General features: G+C 49.2%; 1 protein-coding gene across 2 annotated transcripts in view; it reads right to left on the reverse strand.

Moving 5' to 3' along the window:
• Positions 1-9125: 9125 nt before the first annotated feature.
• USP24 (ubiquitin specific peptidase 24) overlaps positions 9126-22302 on the reverse strand; it is a 115259-nt gene continuing 102082 nt past the window's right edge. For both annotated transcript variants that reach the window (XM_081144427.1, XM_081144426.1), the window contains exons 62-68: positions 20824-20889; positions 18760-18826; positions 17504-17582; positions 15420-15495; positions 14926-15012; positions 14449-14559; positions 9126-11821 (exon numbers count right to left, since the gene is read on the reverse strand). In XM_081144427.1, the coding sequence (XP_081000553.1) occupies positions 11759-11821; positions 14449-14559; positions 14926-15012; positions 15420-15495; positions 17504-17582; positions 18760-18826; positions 20824-20889 (549 nt within the window). In that variant the 3' untranslated portion in view covers positions 9126-11758. The remainder of the gene's footprint in view (positions 11822-14448; positions 14560-14925; positions 15013-15419; positions 15496-17503; positions 17583-18759; positions 18827-20823; positions 20890-22302) is intronic.

Consider the following 22302-nt stretch of genomic DNA (forward strand, 5'->3'; position numbering starts at 1 on the left):
AGTGGGGCACCCTTTCACTCTCAAAGATACCCCACCTGACAATAAGCTCTATATTCACCCTACTCTGTGACCTTGGGCAAGTCCGGCTGCTTTTGAGGACCTGTTTCCACTGAGGGGGTGATGGGCCCTCAGTGTCCACATGTGCAAGGGAGGTGATGGGCCCTCAGTTTCCTCATGTGCAAGGGAGGTGATGGGCCCTGAGTGTCCACATGTGCAAGGGAGGTGATGGGCCCACAGACCACCTGGAGCTCACCTGTGGCTAGTAGTTGGGTTTATTACTCATTGCAGTGAGGAGAAAAGATCCCATGGGGCATCTCTGCAGGAAGGTGTGAAGAAGGGGTTATGGGATTTGGGGCTTATTCGAGGAGGGGGGTGTGAGGAAGTGGGGCTCTGCTCTGGATTGGATGCTGTCGGGAAGCAGGGTGAGCTCTGCATCCTGATCCATCTCATCTCGCAGGGGGAAGACCAGCCCCCAGCTGGAGCTGTAAACGGCAGGGAAGCAGCCGGCATCCTCTAGCCTGGAGAGGGAGACATGTGGCCATTGTTGCGGCAGTGACAATGGTCACGTTGCCTGTGCTGGGCCGGGGCTACCAAGCTGTCTGGACTTGTCTGACCCATCATGGTCACAGAGTGGCCTTGTCCGATGCTGATGCTCAGTGAACTTGCTCACAGTCAGCAGAGCACCAAGGCCTCACTGCGAGGGCCTGGGCTCCTGGCTGTCGGGCTGCTGCTCTTCCTCTGGTCTCACGACTTCGCCAAGTCGTGAACCAAGAGCCTGCTTGTGGTGGGGGGCTGCCAGTGACTGTGGGAAAGGGGGGTAGGCTGTGCAGTGTATTTCATTTGAAAAGAAGGGCCAGCAGGTTCTTAGAAGTTTGACAAACATGGGTGCAGGGGGCTCCTACTCCACTCTGCTCAGACAATCTCGAGCTCTGAGACCTGCCTTCTCAGCATATTAGGTCTGAAATCCCACTATTGTGCCTGTGCCCTTGGCCTTGCTGCCTTTCAGTCCCCTCCAAGGACATGGGCTTCTGGGACGGTCCCTCTAGCTGACTGATTAGTTGGGAGGGTGAGAGGTCTTCCTGCAGGTCCCCAGGGAAGAACGGCTGGAGGGGCAGTCTTGGCAAACCCTGGGGTTCTGGCATCAGCCCCAGGCCCCAGGTTTGTGTACCATGGCAGACATTCCTGTTCTTTTCACCCTCCTGGGAGGTCAGAGGGACTTTGGAAGTTTCCACTCTCTGGGAGGAAAAGGCTCTGGAGAGATGGAGGGATGGCCCCTGCCTTTACCTGGGAAAGAAAGTGGTCTTGGGGGCAGGGAGCTCGGGTTCCTGCTGACTGCTTGCAGTGACCTTGGGCATGTCACGGCCCTTCTGGACTTCTGTCCCTGTTCTCTGTATGATTAGGTGGAGGCGGAGAAGATTCTACTCCCAGTGCTTGAGCACTGTGTCAGGCAGCCCCACACCTATTACCCCCTTTGGTCCTTGCAAGGGCCCTGGGAACAGATCTGTTGACACTCCTCCCCACCCCTCACCCCCCCACAAATGTTTGTTCTGAATCCCAGACTCTGGAGTCAGAAAGACCTGGGTTTGCACTCAGTCTCTGTCAGTTCTTTGTTGTGTGACCTTGTACAAGTCACTGCCCCTCTCTGATCCTTCACATCCACATGTATGGAGTAGGGGGGATAATCCCTACCTCTCAGACTGTCGTGACAGAGTTAACTCATATAATGCCTCCTGCATGTTGCAGGTACTCAAACAGTGTCAGTCTCCTTCCTTCCTTCTCCAGGTCTCCGTTTCTTCATCTGCACAGTAGGGATCCACTCTGTCCTGTTTATGACTCAACAGGGAGTGGATTCACCCAGAAGACAGAGGCGAAAGTTCTTTGCAAAGGGTATAGAAAGTCTACAGTGTGCCAGGTGCCAAGGGACACGTCAGCTGACAGTCAGCAACAGGGAGCTAAGGCCGGAATACAATATTCCTGCAGGATGGGGAGGAGGGAGCAGGGTGCTGAGAGTGGCAGGGTCTAGGCTGCAAGGAGGAGAAGCACGATTGCTTACGCCTGCCCGACAGGCAGCAAAAAAGGTATCGAGCGAGTGTTGGGTGGCAGCTGCCTGGACCGAGTCCTGCCCCAGCCCTGAGAGGGGCCGCTCCAGGGGGAGCTGGGATTCAAAGGCAGGTCCTCTGGGCCTGGTTCCCAGGGCAGGGGACAGGTGACCGGGAGGAAGGGCAGCGCCAGGATGACCTGGGGGTGTGGACTGAGGCCCAGGAAGACAGGGCGGCTGCGGCGTCCGCAGGTGGCGCTGACAGTCGGGCAGCACCTGTGTTGGCCGTAAACACAGGGTTTCAGCGAGCAACGCTGCCACCCCTTCTCACAACAAACCTGGGATTATCCCTGTGAAAGTGACCCTGGGGGCAAAGGAGGAAAGAAGGACAAGCGGGCAGAAGACAGCAGCGGGAAAAGTACACTGCGGGGCGCTGTGACTTTTCTACCAGGCAAACGTCCCGCGGCGGCCTCTGCGCCACATGGGACGTGTCATAACCACAGCCCGACTTCTCCTGTGTGCCGGGGTGCCGTTCTCAGCCACTGACACGTTGGCTAGCCTGGTGTCACGGGTGGCAGCGCCGCCAGAACTGGGCCAGAGAAGAGGGCCCCGGGAGCAGCGGGCAGAGGCAGGGCCACCGACGGGCTGGGAGACTGGGTCACACCGGCGTTCGCTCCTGCGAGGGACCTGGGGATCGGCCACGTCACCCCTTCCTGTGCCTTTAGAACCCGTCCGGGCAGCTTGCTGTCCCCAGTGACTCCAGTTTGGTTGTTTCTCTTCCTTCCCCGCCTCCTCCCTCCAGCCGCCTTTCTCTCTGAGTTGTGATGCCTGAGCCGTCTGCCTGAGCCTCGGTTTTCCCAGCAAAATAACAGGGTGCCAGTCAAGGCCGCCTACCTCTTCCCAGGGAGCCCCTTTCATTCCCCTGCGTGGGGTAGGGGGTCCAGCCCCTGTCCCTATTCCTTGTGGGATCTCCCCCGCCTCAGTTTGCTCACCTTTATAATGGGACAGCAGCCCTGTCTGCCTGCCTCACAGGGCTGGCGTGAGGCCTGGGAGCACAGTTAAGGAGGGTGTGGCTGAGCTGGGTCTCAGGGCCTCTGGCGCTTCTCCCAAGCTCAGATGGCTGCCTTCCCTGAACCATTAACACCCTGACCAGGAAGCGATGGAAATATTTTGGCCAGGGGTGAGGGCTAGTGGCCCCGGAAGCTGCCACTGGCACATTCCTCCCGGTCCCCACGCCCCCTTGCTCTGGGACCCTGGGGCTGCTGCGGATTCTTGCACCCTAGACCTCAGGGCACTTGATGCAAATTGGGTACATGCCTTTGGGGTCTGGGGATCCAGATTTCCAGTCCAGTGATACAGTTGGGTGTGCGTTCATGTGGAGGAGTGTGGCTGCCCTCTGACCCCTTAAGCTCCTGTCCTTCCTCTCCCTCCATGCATGAATCTCTCCCTTGTGTGGCTTGTGCTATGAGAACATAAAGCATTTTCAAAACTGTCATCTCATTTGGTCCCACATCTCCTTGGAAAGGTCAGAATTATTGTCACCATTTTACTGATGAGTAAACTGATGCTTAAAGAGGGGCAGTAACTTGCCCAAGGTCACACCATGGTTTTAATGGCAGAGCTGGGATTAGGACTGCATTCTGGCCCTAGCTGGTTGACTCAGTAGTTAGAGAGCATTGGCCCAAGGACCAAAGGGTCCCAGGTTTGATTCTGGCCAAGGGCACGTACCTCGGTTGGAGGTTTGATCCCCGGCTCTGGTCGGGGGTACATGCAGGAGGCAACCAATTGATGTTTTTCTCACATCGATGTTTCTCTCTCTCTCCCCTCCACTCTCTCTGAAAAAGCAATGGGGGAAAAAATACACACACACACACACACACACACACACACACACACCCCCCCTCAGGTGAGGGTTAAAACAAAAGAACTGTGTTCTGGATTCCAGCTCCAGGTCCTGTCTCATCTGCTGCCCAGGCCTGTCTGTTCTGGGAGTACTTCCTGGAGGAGGCGGCTCTGTGGTGGGTCTTGAGGATGTGTAGGAGTGATCAGGTGAAGAATGCAGGGAAGGGCACTACAGAAGGGAATAGTATGTGAGGAGGGTCAGACCTGCCTGGTGGCTACAGAGTAGAGTTGGGCAGTCTGGACCACTTCAGGCAGTGCCGCATTTTCAGGGAGTAAATCTGTGGTTCCCCACTTTGAACTGCCTCAGCATCTCCCGGGGAGCTTATGAAATACAGATTCTTGGATTTCAGGCCAGTCAGAGGCCTCTGAGCTTCTCACAGACAGACTCCTCTAGCTCTGATGCATGTGGTCCCTGAGCCACTGTTGGAGAAACACAGCAGTAATGAGGAGACGGTCCGAGCGGTGTGCGGGGGTGGGGTGGGGGGACGGGTGGCAGGAGCCTCAGCAAGAGCCATAGGAGCTGGAGCCTCCAGACACCCAGGAGTGCAGCGCTCCACCCCCTTCCCTTTCCAGCTTTGTCCATGGCTCTCGTTACCAGCTCACGTGCTGCAGATTGGACTTGTCAAGTTCCACTCTACAAGTGTGGGGGCGACGTGAGGGCGGGAATTTGCCTATCGCGATGTAACCCAGTGTCTAGAAGCCTACCTGGCACACGGTAGTGGGGCTCTTGTTCTGTTTTGTTTATGTTTATTTATTTTTTATGGAAGAGATTTGAGTGTGCTCAGAGGCTGGCAGGAAAAGGGGACAGCAAGCTTTGGTGTGTACAAGGTGGAAACAATGTCAGAGAACAGTTCCTGGGAAAAGCTGGGGAAAGGCTGGCCCCTCGGCCGCTGGGCACCTCCCCCCTCAGCCTGCAGGGAGAGAGTGGGTGCGTGGTGGGGAGGCAGCGCACTTTCCTCATGAAGCGGAGGCCAGGGGGCCCTGGGAAGGGAGGCTGTGGAGTGTGGTGGGTCGGGAGCCATTCCTGAATGGGGCCTTTGGGAGCTGGTGACAGCATTCCTGAGGCTGGCCCTCTGGTCACGATCCGCTCTTGTTCAGAACCTCCCAGGAACCATACCCACAGGAGGGGGCTCAAGATATGTTAAAAACCAGCCTCCTGTCCTAACATCCCCAGCTGGGCCGTGCACTGCTCCCTGGATGTGTCACCCCGTTACAACTGTACCACAAGTCCTGGGTTGCTTGCTTCCTCCAGGAAGCTTGCCTGGATCCAATGCCCGTCAGCTGGGCTCCCACAGCACTTACCTTGTTCCTTCCTTGTGTGACTGTCTCCTCCTACTTCTCCACAAAGACCTGTGGCCTTGCCTGCCTCTCTGTCTGTTCTCCTAAGACAGGGCAGGGTCTCATTTGTCCCAGGAGCTAGAGCAGGCCACCCCACGACGGCTGGGCTCTCTGGTCGGCCTGGCCCGATGGTTAGACCCTGGGTTCTCACGCCAGGCATTGGGCGCCCTCTGCTGACCCAGATGGGCATGGCCACGGCTCCGGAGCTGGTGGAAACTCCGCGGAGAGGCCTTGTTCCCGGGGCCCATCGCCTCCTTTCCTAGTTCCTTCCTGCCTTCCTGGAACCCTCACTGTGCCCTGGAAATCCTGGTTCATCACCAGCAACACCCTTGTCTTCAAACACCTCTCAGAACATTCCTTCCCCTTCTTGCTCTGCCTAAACCCCCACCCCCCAGCACCCTGCTTCCTCACGGCCGTGTCCCACAGCCCCTCACCTGGGGCCTCGGGGGTGGTGGGGTCCCCTGCCCCTCACTGCCTCTTCCAGATCAGCCCTTCTGTCTCCCGTAAGTTCTCAGTGCCGCAGCTCCCGTCCCCAGGTTACAGCCCCATGTGCTGGAGACTTAGCTCACGGTCCCCTTCCCCTGCTGGGGCGACCCCGACATGTTCTGGGCTCTCATTTTCTCCATCTCCAAAGACCTCGCTCCACTTTTTTCTCAGTCCCTGTTCCCACCATTTTACTCTTCACCTGATGCTTCCCGTAGCTGGTCCTGAGGCTTCTGTGGAGTCACTTGTCTGGTTTTGCTGCTTTTCTGGGCCTGGAGCTGAAACACAACCGAAGCCTAGGAGTGGTCCTTTTTGTTTTGTTTTGCTTATTAATCCTCACTTGAGGATATTTTTTCCATTAATTTTTAGGGAGTGGAAAGGAGGGAGGGAGGGGGAGGGAGAGAGAGGGAGAGGGAGAGAGATTGATTGGTTGTCCCCCGCACGTGCCTGGACCGGAGCAGGGCATCGAACCTGCAACCCGGGCACATGCTCTTGACCGGGAATCCACATTTGACTCTCTCCCCTTTTGTTTTTCTCTGCAGTGCTGGTCGCCATCTCACGCCCCGCACGTGAGAGTCATGTATGACCTTTCTCACTGTCCCAGAGGGAGGGCTGAACGGGGGCAGGGATTTTTGTCTAATTCATGACTATCATCCAGCATCTAAAACAGTACTTGGCACACAGTAGGTGTTTGGTAATTAATTGGATCAGTCATTAAGTATACATGTCAGGCTCTGGCCGGAGCTGGGGACTCCAAGGTGACAGGGTCCCTGACTACGCTGAGTTCATAGTCCCATGGAGGAGACAGACACATGGCCTGACAGTGAGATTTGTAGGTGGCCATTTATATTTGTCACTTTCTGATGCAGTCCTTGCTGTACTTGGCAGGAAGTGCACTCAAGCAGAAAGCTGCAGCCCTGAGTCCCCCTTCACTACCCCGGGGGGCTTACTAGCTGGCTGGGCTAAGAACCAGCTCAGCTGTCCCAGGAAGGGCCCTGGATTCTGTGATGTAGCCCGAGTGGACTCAGCCCCAGAGCATCCTGGACTTTAGGGAGCAGCAAGAAAGGGGGTCTGGGTCCACTTCGACCCATAGCTCTGCGATGTCCGGCCCGTATGACTTGCCTCCTGAAAGACAGCTTTTGTTGATAAGGCTTCTAGCTCTCCCACCAGCAGAAGCATGTGAGATGCAGCCGGGGGCTCGGGATGTTTGCCAGGTGCTCACAGGGCTGGACCTGTTTCTCCCAGCTGCCCTTGCCCTGCTCTGGTCCAGGTTTTCCGTCTGCCCAGCATCGGCCTCTGGGGACACATCACCCAGGGCCGACTTTCAGTTTGAGTTTGCAGTGGAGGGCCACGTGGGCCACACGCCATTGCACTCACTCCTCTTACCTGTCCTGCACAGTACTTTGTCATCCCACTTTAGGGAGGAAGAAATTGGGAACCAGAATGCCTGCCCCAGCTCACATGGCCAGGACATGAGGTGGTGCCAGGATATAAACCCAGATTTGGTTCTCAAGTCAAGCCTTTTTTCACTGCACCAGGTTGGGCACCCCAACTTTATAGATGCACAGACCTGAGGTAGCACTGGGAGCAAGGACAAGGCATTGGGTGAATGGCACCGGCCAAATCCAGTGACCCTGTGGAGAAGTCCTCTGAGGGATGGCCCGGGGAGGGGCACGCTCCCTCCTGGAGCTCCCCACCCCCACCCAAGCCAACACACAAGCCCCCATTTATTTTCTTGGCCTGTGTTTGTAATCAGCTCTCACTGTTGCCTTTTTATAGCAAGACATTTTTATAGACCTGTTTTGCCTTTGTAACTAGAAGGTATTTATTCTGGGTTTTGTAGCATTTTTATTATATGGTGACTTTTAAAAATAAAAACATTGTCATGACTCTTGCCTGAATTTGACTGTCTAGGACGATGCCTTGCTAGTACTGGGCATGTCATCAAAGTCTGTGGAATGGTTGAGTCAAGTATTTGATGAGTACTTGAATTTTGAGGACAAGTACTTGATGAGTACTGTGCCTGTCCTAGGATAAAACCAGTGTCTTCCCGTAGCCTCCCGAAGTCCCCCAGGCAGCCAGAGCTCCCTCTCCTTGGTAACGTGCCCGACAGTGTTCTCGATGCTGTGCCGTCCGTGTCCACCCCCGAGCCCTGGATTCCGTGTCCTCAGTCTCCCCAGCACCTGCAGAATCGGTGTTTATGGGATGTTAGTTGTATGAGTGCTGATGCTGGTGTTTTTTTTTAATGTTTTTATTGATTTTTTAGAGAGAGGGGAAGGTAGAGGGAGAAACATTGATGTGAGAGAGAAACATCAATCAGCTGCCTCCTGCATGCCCCCTGCTAGGGATTGAGCCTGCAACCAGCGCATGTGCCCTGACCGGGAATCAAACTTTCAACCTTTTGGTGCACGGGACTACACTCAACCAACTGAGCCACACTGGCCAGGGCGTGCCCGATGCTTCTGTAATGAGTGGTACTATGTCCAGGGTCACTTTTTATGATTTGAAATTAAGAAACAGTCTCAGAACTTGCCAGTTGTCTAATTCTCCCATTCATTGTGGGCCCTTCTGCCCCTCCCCTCCCCCCCAGGTTGGTGAGTGTAAGCTGACTTAAGCGAGGCCTACCTCTCAACAGCCATATCACAAATGATAAAGGAATCTGCCTGCAAAGGAAAAAATCCTCCCAAACTCTATTTTCTGACAATTTAGCATCATGGGAAGTATTCGGGAGTTGCCAGATGCTAATGGCCCAAATGCCAGAAAAGAACTGGATCTCTGGAGCTAGCAGCTCCACCTGTTGTACAGAGACCCCCCCCCTCAGATGGCACAGAACCAAGTGCCAGTCGTTGGGCAGCCACATTCTGACAGCCCCATGATTTGAGAAGGAAATGTCTTGGTTCCAGTAGATGTAGGTGTTCAGGGGAGCAGGGGAGCACTGGGCGTGGCCACAGAAGAGGGAATCTGGAGCAGCCAACATCCCAGGAGAGGTGAACATGTGTGCAAACACAGGACTTTGGGAGTGAGACTGAGACTGTGGGGTCCAGCAAGAAACCTGGCTTGACCAAGGACATGACTTCTGCTGGGATCACTACAGACCTGAAAGCTATGGAGAGACGTCTGTCAGCCATCAGCCTGAATTTCAGCATATCCTTAACCAAGCTCTGAAGACTCCTAAAATGGCCAGGCTATCCAGAGGAGAAAACAGCAAAGGCTCAGAGGACCCATCACTCCCTCATGATTAAAGAGTGGACCTCATTCACACACCAGGATAAGGCACGGGAGGAGTCACAGTACCGGTTCACAGCAGGCCCCCCGCCCCGCCAGTCTCTGACACACTCAGAAAGAGGCCAGTGAGACTCTAACTCCGCATTTTTGAAAAATTTATTTTATACCCTTAGAAGCTAAGAACTCTGCCACTCATGAACCAAATTCAGAAGATTCTTCCCTGTTCATCTACTTCCTTTTGAAATTTTATAAACAAGATTCTGTACACAAGAGGTAGCAGAGGAAAATTCCAGTCTGCTTGTTCCAAGCTCAGAAGGTAACTGCACACACCTCAATGTTAGCAGGGAGGGTGGGGCAAGACAGGGTGAGTCTGAGGATACGACCTCTAGGTCCTATGACTCGTTCTAGCTGTCAGTGACGTGTGAGGACAAGTCACGGGCGCGATGCCTGCTGGGATGCTCATCTGTTTCTTCCCAGATGCCTGACGCGCAGACGCGGCCATCTGGGTGGGCCTCGCGAGGGGAGCTTCTTGAGAACACACAGCATTGAGTTGGTTGTGCAATTCCTACTTTTTGAAAGATTTATAAAAACATCTTCGTCCAAAAAAGTTGGCAATAAAAACGACAACTCTTCCAAGGTAGCCTGTCACAACTGTCAGTTTGTTGTAGGTTAAAAAAGTCATCAGCAGGTTTGCAGGTTGCAGCCGTTGGCAATCAAGTGGTTACTGGCTATGGGGAAGGGACGGTCATTACAGCAACGTAAGCAACATTAACCGGAGCGTGTGACACACAATCGATCGTGATGGCGGTCCCGACGAAGCTTGACGGTGAGGACGGCGGGTGCTGGGGTGTGGAAGGCATTGTTTCCATAGGAAATAAGGGACTAGAAGTGGCGATTTCACTCCTGAATTTGGGCTCCTGAGTGCAGCTGCCAGCGATGATACCCTACACATCTCACCACCAGCATTTCAATGTCACGTCCACACAGTCTTTCTGAGGATGGCGGCGGAGACGGGGAGGGCAGGGTAGAGGAAAACAGTAGGGTGTGGACTAGTCATGTACTCAAAGTCAGTTTCAAAACATCACATTCAAAATGGCAAGGACATCAGAACCATGTAAAACCTGCTGATTGCCTCTGACTACTGTTCTAAGGGTGCAGTTATGCTCGTAAATGCTGGCCCTCCATCTACTCGGTATCTTTGACAAAAGCCACCAGTAGCCTTAGGCAGGTACAGGGTTACACACTGAGCCCGGGCTGCACAGCACCTTCAGTCTCTAGCTGTGCAGTGACTGGGTTACCGACAGTGCACAGCAGTGAAGAGCTGACCGTCCTGTCATGTGTCCACAACGCAGAAGCCACCAAAAGGCACTTGGGGCTGGACACGCCTCTCTGACTTGGCAAATCGGACAGCGGCAACCTGGCGCTTCCTACGGCTCCCCTAGTTCTGTGCACGGTGAGTTGAAAACAGGGTAGAACATGTAACTCAAGGAAACCAGGGCTGAAAAATCCGTGTAGCAACTCAATATACAAAATGTACTAAGTACACGAAATGTTAAATATGTGACCCCTACCATTGAAAAAAGGGGAGCTGATACCTAACCTAAAATGAGTGAATGGTGTTACACTTGGGATTTACAACTAAATGATACTTGTTCAATTGCTTTCTAGTTATTTCTGGGAAAATAAAACCTGTCTCTTTTCCGTTGTTAATTACTCATGTTGAAGAGAAACAGTCTCAAATTCCTTGTTTGCATTAAAACGACTAGAAACTCACAAAGCAGACCTCCCAATTCAAATATCTCACTTCACATACAACCATTCCAAGGTTTCAGTAATTATGTTTTAAGCAAAAGCAAATAAATGATTGCAGATCACATGGTTTAAGACTACAATTTATTCAATATGTCTCCAAGCATTAAAAAGACTTTATGAAGTCAAACTCAATCAAATTGTATCTTAAAGTGCTTTTTATTTTGCTGTTTTTAAATTTTGTTTTGGGACTAACATAACTTCTTTAGTGACTGATGTCAAGGAATGCACCCTGTACTTCTGAAGAACAGCACTTTATATTTTTTATTGCTCTTTTCGATCTCAATTTTATCAGAAAAAAGACCTTAATTAGCTCAGTATTTCCCCAATTTTTGATCCTGGTAACATTTCATCAAGATCCAAGTTCATGACCAGGACTCTCATCTAAGCTCATCTGAAATTCTGTACAAACAGGGAGACATATTAAATACAAAGGTCTGTGTAAACGGAACTCTTCACTATTTTACAACGAAAAGGAATTTTATCACGTGTTCACCTAACTTTAAATTGGATATCCCTATAATCAATGTTACTGCAAGATTAAAAACTTGCTCCCACCCATCTAAAGGCAGCTTGCTTTTTTTTAAATATAAAAACCAAAAGAATTTCTTTTGTAGCATCGTAGAGAAAGCAACAGCTTTACCCTCACTCACTCTTGCATGTTCATATAACAAAAGTCTGCCACCGGCTTTGTTTCATAAAATCGCCACAGAAATGTCAATCCACATATAGGTTGTGCCTCGGGACAGCAGATTCACAAGCCGGAGTTCTCCTGCTGCCAAATAGCTCCCACGCCTCCTGGCCAGAGTGCTTTCCTTACACACGCCTCATCCCGAGCCACGGCCGGCTCTGCCAGCCCGTCTCCAGCTTCTTCTAAAGGGTTCGAGGTGAGATTCTGATTTCAAACAGGTGCTGAGCATCCAGTAACTGATCTGACTCCCCATCGTGTGTGGGCATATTCCTCTAGGGGTCCACGTCGTCAAGGTCACTTCTCAGTTCGCCGATCATCATGGGCGACTCTGAACCCTTCGGAAAGAAAAGAAGATTCATACAGAGAAAGTTAGAGAAAAGGTATTCTATGCGATTGACTTGTGTTCTGTAGTTTAAATGTGTCCTCATTTAACAATTTAATCTTTACCAAAGGGTAATAAAACATAACGACAACACCTCGTGTTTGACAATTGCTGATTAGGCAAAGCTTCCATTTCTTTGTTTCCATTGAAACAAACCAGTGCCTCGTCCAAAGTCACGAAGCTGCCACGAGGCGGCGCAGCCGGTTCTCGTTAGAACCCGGAGCGATGGCATGAAGCTGGGAGGCACTGGGGGCCGGGCATCCACTTCCTGCCGGAAACTGCCACGCTGCCAAAGGTGGCGCTGGGCCACACCCTGGCCTGAATTCTGTCTCTGTCACCAACCTGTGGCCTTTGGTTTATACAGGGCAGGGCAAAAGTAGGTTTACAGTTTTGAGTATGCGAGTTTATTTTTGTAGTATTACTAATAATTTTATTTTCCATACGAACTGTAAAGCTACTGTTGCTGACCCTGTACACTGAGAGTTCTGAATACCAACCGTGTGCCTTGAGATTGATCTAGGTGGGGGTGGGGAGGAGCACGGAGCCTCCTTGCAAAGTGACACGTAAGCTCAGCGGGAGCCAGCGGTGAGTGGGAGGGCCAGAGGTGGCAGAAGTTCGTTTGATGAACCTAGAGAAGGCCGCTGTATCTAGAACTCAGAAATGTCGGGGAGAGGCATGCAGGGGCCAAACCAAGCAGCACTGTGCTGAGGACGCTGGCCTTCACCCTAACAGCGGTGGAAGGCCACTGAAAAGTTTAACTGAAGGAAGTAGAGAATCGAGAGTGGAGGCAGGCAGCCCTAGCTGGTTGCTCCGTGGTTAGAGCGTTGGCCCAAGGACCGAAGGGTCCCAGGTTCGATTCCAGCTAAGGGCATGTACTTCCATCCCCGGCCCTGGTCGGGCACGTGCGGGAGGCGACCAATCGATGTCTCTCTCTCACACTGATGTTTCTCCCTCTCTAGTTCCATTCTCTGAAAAGCAATGGAAGAAATATCCATGGAAGAAACATCCTCAGGTGAGGATTTAAAAAAAAGAAAAAAAGAGTAGAGGCAGGCAGATTCCCACAGAGATTCTTAGAGACGGACGAGGGGTGTTCCACAGGTCAGCCCGGCAGGGCGGTGAAATCACCGCAGCGTGAGGGAGCTGTCCAGGCGGCGGACCAGCCGCGCGCAGGGTCGGGGCTGCGCAGGCTGGGTGCGGGTCAGACACATCGCGTGCAGACCGCAGGGAGAGAGCTGGACGCTCAGGCCTGGCACTCAGAAGAGTCAAGGCCAGGGTTGTGGGCAAGAGGACAGGCTGAGGGGCATTTCCTGGTGGCCTAGAAAAGGCTGAGGAAGAACCGCCAGAGGGGGTGGGGAGCTATGAGTGCCCCAGGAGGGTGTTAAGGAAGACATGGCACCAGGTGCTGCCAAGCGGTCAGCCTGGCTGAGAACTGCAAGCGGAGGCTGCTGCCGCCCAGCTGCTGGGGGGGGGGGGGGGGGGTGTCAGCCAGGAAGAGGCTGGAGGACAAGAGAGATCAGAAAATAAAGACAGTGAACTCTGAAGAAGCGAGGCTGCGGAGGAGAGGAAAGAGGGCAGGGATGAGGGAGGAAGAGAGCTTTTAAAGAAAGGGTGGGAGACCAGTGAGTGTGGCAACACGCGGCTGGGAGGGGTCTGCAGAGAGGGAGAGGCTCAAGAAACCGAAGACAGGGAGGGGAAGACAGAGTACAGCGCTTCTGGCAAGATGGCAGAGGGGGAGGGCAGGGAGCCCTCCCTGTCACAGGCGAGGACAGAGGCTCGCGGGGCCTGTACGTCTAGGAGCCGGCAGCCACAGGAGCGCGTCTGATAGCTTTTATTTTCTCTGCAAATAAAGTATGTGAGCCTCAGTTTCCCTTCAGTAAAGTCAGGGTAATAGAGACCTCACAGGCTGTTATGAGGATCCAAAAGATTAAAAAAAAGACACACACAACATCAACAAGATTCATTTAATGAGGCCTCTGCCAAGCCCTGTTATGGAGCGACAGAGGAGGCTGCCCTTCTGGAAGGTCACAGAGCAGAGGGAAGACACATACCTGTCATTACAGTTACACCTGCTTCACTATTTTGCACACAGGTGTTTAATAAATATTTTATTCCTTTTCTACTATAGTAATTAGTATTGAAAAAATTTTTTTTTTTAAAGCAAGCTTAAAATTATCCTTTGACTCCCCCAACAAGCAGGTAGATTTTAGTGGCACGAGGCCCCTCCTCTCCAGGGTCTGTGTGTCCTGGAGGCTGGTGAAAGCAAAAGCTGGAGGGGGCGCTTTTTCACAGCCTGGCAGAGTGAACTGGACAAGCTGGAATGAATACAGCTGTGGCCTGGCTTTTTCAGGACTCTCCAACTTGTTAGAACAGCCACCACAGACTGCGGTCAAAGCCTGGCATGTATTTCATATGGCAGCACTGGACTCCTCTCAACACACTGTGAGCTGTGAGTGGGTCCTGCACAGAGATCACTGCAGGACAGAGGCTGCTGTCTCCTTTTTTCCTGATTATGAACATTCTTTTTGGAAACTTCAGAGCAGGCGCTGCCCTTCCGCACAGGGACACGCCCTGCAGTTATACCTGCTGGAGATGCCTCTCCCCGTTCTCATTCGCAGGGCTGCTCTCCGACCCATTACTGCTCCCCGACTGCTCTTTCTCATTCAGCAGAGCGGTGGCATACGCCAATGTGTCCTGCGGGAGAGTAAGCACGAGGAGGAAAGGTCAGGGAGTACGTAGTGGCATCACGAACGAAACCACCCTTCATGTGGCCTCTGGAGGCACCGGAAGCCTCACAGGTGGTGGTTCATGGCAGCCCCCGAGTACCCCGCAACTTCCGTGCCATGCGGGGCCAGACTGACCCACCAATACGGCTTTTCTTCTATAATTCTCAACCTGTGCACCAATTTGCTGTCTTTTCATAAAAATTCAGTCATTTCTTTTGCCCGCTCTCATTTTCAACCTATACCTCTCGTCTCTGAGGCTGCAGTTTCTGAGGAACATACTAAAAATCCCACCTAAGGAATTTCAAGCCACACAGAACAGAAAGAGGACCCTCACCTGAGCTGAAATTGTTCGCTGAAAAGTCTTTCCAGTTGACGTTTCATTAGAGACATTGCTTTGCGGTGTCCAATAATGTTCTGACATCTGAGGTGGAAGGTCAAAAATGCCATCAGAGATGACAACCCCACACGAGCCCACAATTCCTGCCATTAGACAGTAGAATGTAGAAGCATCTAAAACACTGTGTAAGTCTACCCAGACCTTCTATCACGTCAGAAGGTTCTTTCCTGGAAAACTTCACTCCCACTCTCAAGAGCTCAGTAAAATACTACTTCTTATATAATCATCCCTACTTTTCCACCTATAAAGGTAAGATGCATATATTAAGACACAAATTTAGTGCATAAAAATAGGTATCAATTGTACTACAAAATGTTTAAAGACTGAAAATACTTTGGGACCAGTTTCAAGTGAGTGATGGGGGCTCCCTCCTGACTCGATGTGCTCCCGCCGGCGCCGACGCTGGAACCGGCGGGCGCCAGCGCACTTACCTTCTTTTGCAGCCACTGCACGGCCCAGCTCCAGTGGTGGGAGTTCTCCTTGAAGTACTCCTTAGCCGCAGGGCACCTGCCGTCGAAGGCTTCCATTAGCCAAATGTTTTCTTTGCAAATATACTTGTTTAATCTACAGCACCTTTTTATTTTGAAACACAAATGCTGCTTTCACTAAAGTTCAGTTGTCTTTATATTTTTACCTTTTTTTTGGCTTGGGTACATTCACGTTATACTTTAAAAGGCAATAAAGGTAAATACATAGTGAAAAGTCTCATCTGTCTCTAACTCACCTCAGTTCTATTAAAATTCAAAGTTGAGAAATGGAAAATAAAAAACCTTATAATAGTGCATTTAATAAATGACCTCTTGATAAAATCAAACTACTCTTTAATATCAGTATTTGAATAAGAAAGAATATTATAGTTAAACATGGTCTTAGAGCCACCCTCTCTCTTTCTATTTTTATTTGCCTTTCTGGAAAGCTGTCCTTCATATTTGAAGATAGTACTGATGGTGATGTTGCCACTAGAGAGTGTATATGAAACAGATGTGTGAAGGATATGGAAGACACATATAAAGACACTGGTATCTGAACTGTGTGTCTGCATGCATCGGACATACTACATGGCCCCAACACTACTTGGGGGATGGAAATGCCATTCCTAGGCAAGTACTTATGACATGCTGCCAATATCAAGCCTAATTAATGAGCACACAATTGTGGCAGGATGATCTCCATCTGTGTCCACAATGCTATGTCACATGGGAACGCATGTTCCTGCATTATTTCAGCAAGGTTCTCAGTAATATCTGTTTAGGATGCTCAAATGCAGCAGATTAAGCCAAACAGATTTCTCATTCTTATTTTGGTACAAGTCCAAGGATGGCAATAGCCATGCCTAGAATCAGCAAAAGTCTGGAGCAAAATAAAGTAAGCTATAAAGAAGGCTCGGTGCCAGACTCAGAGATGGCAGTGTAGTCAGCTCAATAACCTTGGGTCATCATGCAGTGATTCTGATATTTTGTTTTTGCTACTGAAGTAACAAACCATTAAGGTTCCTTATAACCTTGAGAACCTTTGCATTTCAAGAGTCTACAAACAGATGAATCAGTAAGCAAAATGTGGTCTATCCACACAATGAAACATTCAGCCTTAAAAAAGAAAAAAAATTCTGATGTTACAACACGGATAAACCTTGAGGACGTCATGCTGAATGAAATGAGCCAGTGACAAAAGGAAAAATACTGCATGATCCCACTTGTTATGAGGTTCCCAGAGTAGTCAAATTCATAGAGACAGAAAGGAGAATGATGTTTGCCAGGGGCTAGAGGGAGGAAGAACGGGGAATTACTGTCTAATGTTTAATGGGCACCATGATGTGGGTGCCCACTAACCATTAGAGAGATGAAAAAGTTCTGAAGATGGATGGCGGTGATGGCTGCACCATAATGTGAATGTACTTAATGCCACTGGACTTACACTTAAAAATGGTTACAATGGTAACTTTTATGTTATGTATATTTTACAGCTAAAGAAAAAAGAACAAAGAACCTTTGCTTGAAGTCAGTCAGCCTGTGTTCAGGTCCCAGCCCTGACTGCAGGTGTGTCATTTAGACCACCTGCGATGTGGGACTAGTAACAGTCCCTAACCTCACAGTTGTTGCAAACAATAAATGAGAATACAGGCCAAGCATTTAGCAGTGTCTGGACTCATAAAGGTAAGTAGCTATAATAGGATTTTGTCTTGAGAAACTGTTTTGAAAGTGGGGACCTACAACCTGAAAGAGCTGGCAGCTAAGCTACATTCTGAAAGCTATCTCGAGTGAAGGCTCACCCACCTTGATTCCTACCCTTTCTGCATAAAACAGTGGTTTAGTTTTTTTTCCTTGGACTCTGTAAGGTTATTACTTTTTTAACACTTCCCTTTATATCTCTTTGAGATCACCCACACAGGTTTCTGTGCCATCCAAGCTATCTCGCCCTGAGTCAGACTCTCCAGGTACTAACACAAGGCAGATGGTTTTCTGGTCATATTTGACTTGTAATCATTTCCTCCCTGCATTTTTGAGCCAATACTTACTTTTGAGCAAGAGTGACCAGAAATTTGACACACTGGTAGCAGCGGCTGCTGTCCACATGATTACTGTGGTGCATCAGAGCTGAAGGGAGGGAAGAGAACATTTGAACAATAAAGCACTAAAATGAAAGCAGGTCTCTTGTTCTGAAAATTTACAACAAATTACCCTCAGAAGCAGATAAAGAACTAAATTAAAAGCATGGTGCTGACTCAATAGGATCCCCCAAATTCTAAAAGGCAGAAATACCAGATAGTATTCAAGAAGCGTAAGTGGTGTTGAAAGGGTGGCTTTTAGAAGCAATGAAAGGAGCTAAAATTTATACTGGCTGATTACTTGCCTAGAGACTGCCAAGCTTTTCTGCCTACCACACTACTGACAGAAGAGTAGCTATAACATTTTCAGTGTGATAAATGGAAACTTATGGTATTAGTTCACCAAGGATTTCTTGCTCTGGGCTTTGGGGATTTACAGATAATGACACTTGGCCCCTGCTCCTGACGAGTGTACGTGTGGTCTGTGAGTTCCAGAGCCTGGGTACTGCTCTGAGTAGAGTCCGCATTCCCAGGGGTGGCCTAGAGTGTTGCAGCTACAGAACTTCTTTAGCTTAAATTTCCTTTCTGCAATAAAGGAGGTCCTAAATCTTTTCTTAATACATAAGCAAACTGTGAAATGATTCAGATTAACTGGAAACACAGGTGGATGGTGGGAGTTGGAGAAGACTATTTTTAACCAAACTTTTTCTAAGAAATAGCTCATTAAAGCCACTTCAGCCTTCTGAGAAAGAGACTCTGCCAAAACCTTTTTGAGTCAACAATAGAAATCTGGGTGCATTCATGCCACAGGTGAAAAAACAATCACATTTCAAGAATCTGACAACATCCTGAGCCTGAGGTTTTAGCTCTTTCCTCCCCAATAACTGCAGAGTGGAATGAAAGGTTTTCCTGTGTCAGAAAGTGCCTTTAGCTTGTTGAAAAAGTCACAGCACCCTTGACTCTTACCTGACCTGGTGGAAGAGCCCCACACTACACTTAACTGACTAAAGTAGGAAAGTGTCCAGGATGATCAGGTTGTCTGGTTTTAATTCTCATGACCAGAATGAGGGAACCCAATGGCCTTAATTGGACTTCTGTTGGATTTCTCACTGATTGTACCAGGGAAGCAGGGTGGGGGTAAGGGGAGGGGGGGGCAGACCTGTTAGGGAGGAGATTGGCTATCCGCACATTCACTACCATTTCCCATTAAGGCTGGGTATACTTGCCTAGTAGTCCATTTTCTGTCTCAAACACAAATTTGACTCGCTCTACTTGTATGGGATCTTCAATGACCTGTGAGAGGAAGGAAACAAAGGTTGATAAATGAAAGAAGGAACTTATAGCCACTGAAGAGATTTCATTTCTAACTTAATAAACCCAATACAAAGAAATACCATGTCACTGCCATATATCTTAATATCTTAAATTTTAAACTACAGATGAAGATCTATTTATTTCCTATCAATGTGTTCTTACCAACACTTACAGTTCTCTGTGGGTTACAAGGATGTATATTTCGTGATCCTGAGGGTGAGAGGTTTATGGTCTAACTTGTTTAGCAAAAATGTGTCACAGTGTTGCTACAACACAGGCACTACATACAAGTCGATGTGGAGGTCTATACCATGTCACACAGGGCTGGATATGTGTCTTACTTTGGCTGCACTTCTAGTGCCTCGCACCCAACTGTGCACAGTGCAGTAAACCCAATGGGTTTGTTGTTTAGCAGATAAACAATATGCAGCCCTGCTCCTGAGGAGAAACAACCTTCCAAAGTTTGTGAAAGTACCAGGTCTAAAAGCAGATAAAGGACTGGGAGGATAGGCTTTCTATAAATGGCATACATGATGTAGTTCCTTATTTGAGAGCATTTATTAAATGCCACCTTGTGCCAAGGCCTATACTAAGTCTTATGGAGGATCTAAAGGGAACCCAGTCCCTCCCTCCCTTTAAGGAGTTTTTGGGCTAGTCTCTCTCACTAGCTCACAACCAATCACCAAATTCTATTGATTTTCTTTCTGAAACACCTCTTGATATGTCCTTTGCCCCCTTTGACGCTGACCTCTCCTCAATACAGGCCTTGTTATTTCACTCAAATTACTGCCACGGACTTCTACATGGTCTTCCAATTCCAAACTTGCTTCCTTCTTTAGTTCATCCTTCAAAACAACTGCCAAGGGCAACTTTCTAAGACATGAATAAGACCATAGAACTTGCTTGCTTAAAACCCTTCGATGGCACCTGTCATTGACAGCAGAGGTTGCAAACTTAAATGTCCAGATGATAAGAAACGGGTGAAATGGGCGAGGTCTCAGACCGTGAGGAGCAGTTAGGGCTATAGGGAACTGGAGATCACGTGCCATAGCAAAGGAGGCCTGCTGCTGCTGCTCGAGGTGACTGTGGCAGACAGGACATGGGACTAATATGGCCAGGTTACCTGCCTTCTCAAGACAGGCTGAATCCAGAAATCAGAAAGCAAAACAGAACAATCTGAGCCAAATAAAACAGGGATGTGGACAGAAGTGGCTCCCAGGAGCCAGTGTGTAGCCACTGTCCTATAGGAAAAGGTCCCTGTGCACTGGCCCCTGAGCCTTGCATGCTCTGGTTCTGGCTTCTTTCCCCATACCTCACTCAGCTCCCCCTCCTTCCAGTCACACAGCCTATTTCCAGTTCACTGAGCAATCCAGGGGTGCGGTGGAGAGCATGGGGTACAGGCTGATTGCTTGGCTCAGATCTGGCTTTGTGACTTATTAAAGGTTGGTCTTGGGCAAATCACTCCACCTCTGAGTTCTAATTTCTAATGTGATACTGTATGTTGCTGATTATAACCGAATTTCCCCCTGGTTTTTATATGTATTTCCAAAATTGGGATGCATCCTACAGTCAATTACATTTCAGATTCATGGCTTGTAAAAAATATTTTCAGTAGTACAAAGACTATCAAAGGTACCTAAGATCTGAGTGAACTACAGAGCTAGCAATTTACCTGAGGTTACTGTGAGGTTTAAACAAGATAATGTTTGTGCTTAGCACAGCTTCCTATCCACAGCAGGGCTGTCCATTACTCCTTTCCTCTCTACACTACAACTGCTTGCACACTTGGCTAGCTCCCTCACTAACCCACAAGCCCCTATGGGGTAGGGTTTTCTTACTGTCTAAATCAATAATGCACCAAAAATGACTGGTGGATTCAGTAAGTGTAGGACAATGAATGGAAAACATAACAACTATTATTTATAAACCATGCTAACACATGCCCAAATACAGGACTGAGAACATTTATTACTTACCAATATCTCATGAAGCAGTTGGAACGTATTCTTTAACTCGTGGGGTGGAGCTGTTTCTAGTTGGTTCTGAAATGTTTTTTAAAAGCATGAAAATTCCAGTAAGTCTTCAGTGGAAAGCATGGTGGCATGTCAGTCAACAATGTTGGATTCAAGCCCTTAGTTCTACCACTATATGGCTGACCTTGGTCAAGTCAATTCCGCTCTTTGGGGGCCTCAATTCCCAAAAGCTAAACCTGGGGACTGAAACAAACAACCTCTGTGGTCCTCCCAGCTGCGAGACTCTGTGGTCTTTTACTATGAAATTAGGAAGGAGGGAGGAGGAAAGGCATAAGGAAGATAATTTTAAGTCACTAAACAGGCCCACATTTTAATTTCATTTATACATACCCTATTTTGTTTTCCAGAATATGCTGCTATAGCTATGAGAATGAAAATGAGTATGTTCTGAGATAAGGAGGCTGAGTGAAATACAGAAGAAAAGCTGGTTTATGAAACAGAAAAACCTGCCTAGACACACTGAGTGAAGAAAGCAAGGTTTAGAAGACTCCCATTGCTGTGTGCATTTTAACAACCTCACAGATACACGGATGGGGGCGATAAATGACATGCATCACCACACCACTTCCAGGTGTCAGGTGTGGCACTAAGTAAGCACTTTGTACACCACACCGCACAGATTCCCCACCATGTGTGAGGCCAAGTCATACTCCCTATCCCTGTGCAGAGGAGGAAGCTGCCTGAGGCTATATAATCAGTAAGCAGTAGAGAGAGGAGCTCACACCTCTGACACAAGTCTGCATGGAACAGGCTCAGGGCAAAACACATTTTACTAGGAGTCTCAAGACAACCCTCTAATCACCTGCTACTTGTCAGCACTACCTGTATCACTATTATAAATCCTGGTGCAGGCAAGAGGGTGTGTCTGGAATTCTGTGGGCAGAAAGTAATATATATGGTGTGAATTTACAGAAAGAAGCCTGTGGCAGTACAGGTCCCTGCAGTAGGGTGGAGAGGGGACAAGACTGGTTGATGTTGGTCAAAGTCGACTATGGCCTTATTCGTATGCTTTAATTTTTCATAAAGGGAATGCAGTTGTGTATTATCCATGTCATTAAAGATTAAAAACTAATAAAAATGACATGTGTAGGCTTAAAGGTTTTTCTAGTAATCCCTAGAAAGGCAGTAAACAATATGTTTAAGAGCACAGCCCTGGAGCCAGATGGCCCACATTCAAATGCCCACTCTGCCACCTACTAGTTGTATGACCCTGGGCAAGTTACTTACTCTGTGCCTCAGATTCTTGAACTGTAAAATGGTGATAAAATGGTATCTACCTGAAAGGGCTACTTGAGAATTAAGTGAGTTAAATATGTCCTCTGCTCAGAACAGTGCTTGCATCCAGTAAGAGCCGCATAAGTAGCTGTAATCAGCATACTGACCAGAGCTTCATAATGAACTGCAGCACCATTTCAGGTGAGA

This window comes from Miniopterus schreibersii, assembly GCF_964146895.1.
Source record: "Miniopterus schreibersii genome assembly, chromosome: 8".
NCBI lineage: Eukaryota > Metazoa > Chordata > Mammalia > Chiroptera > Miniopteridae > Miniopterus > Miniopterus schreibersii.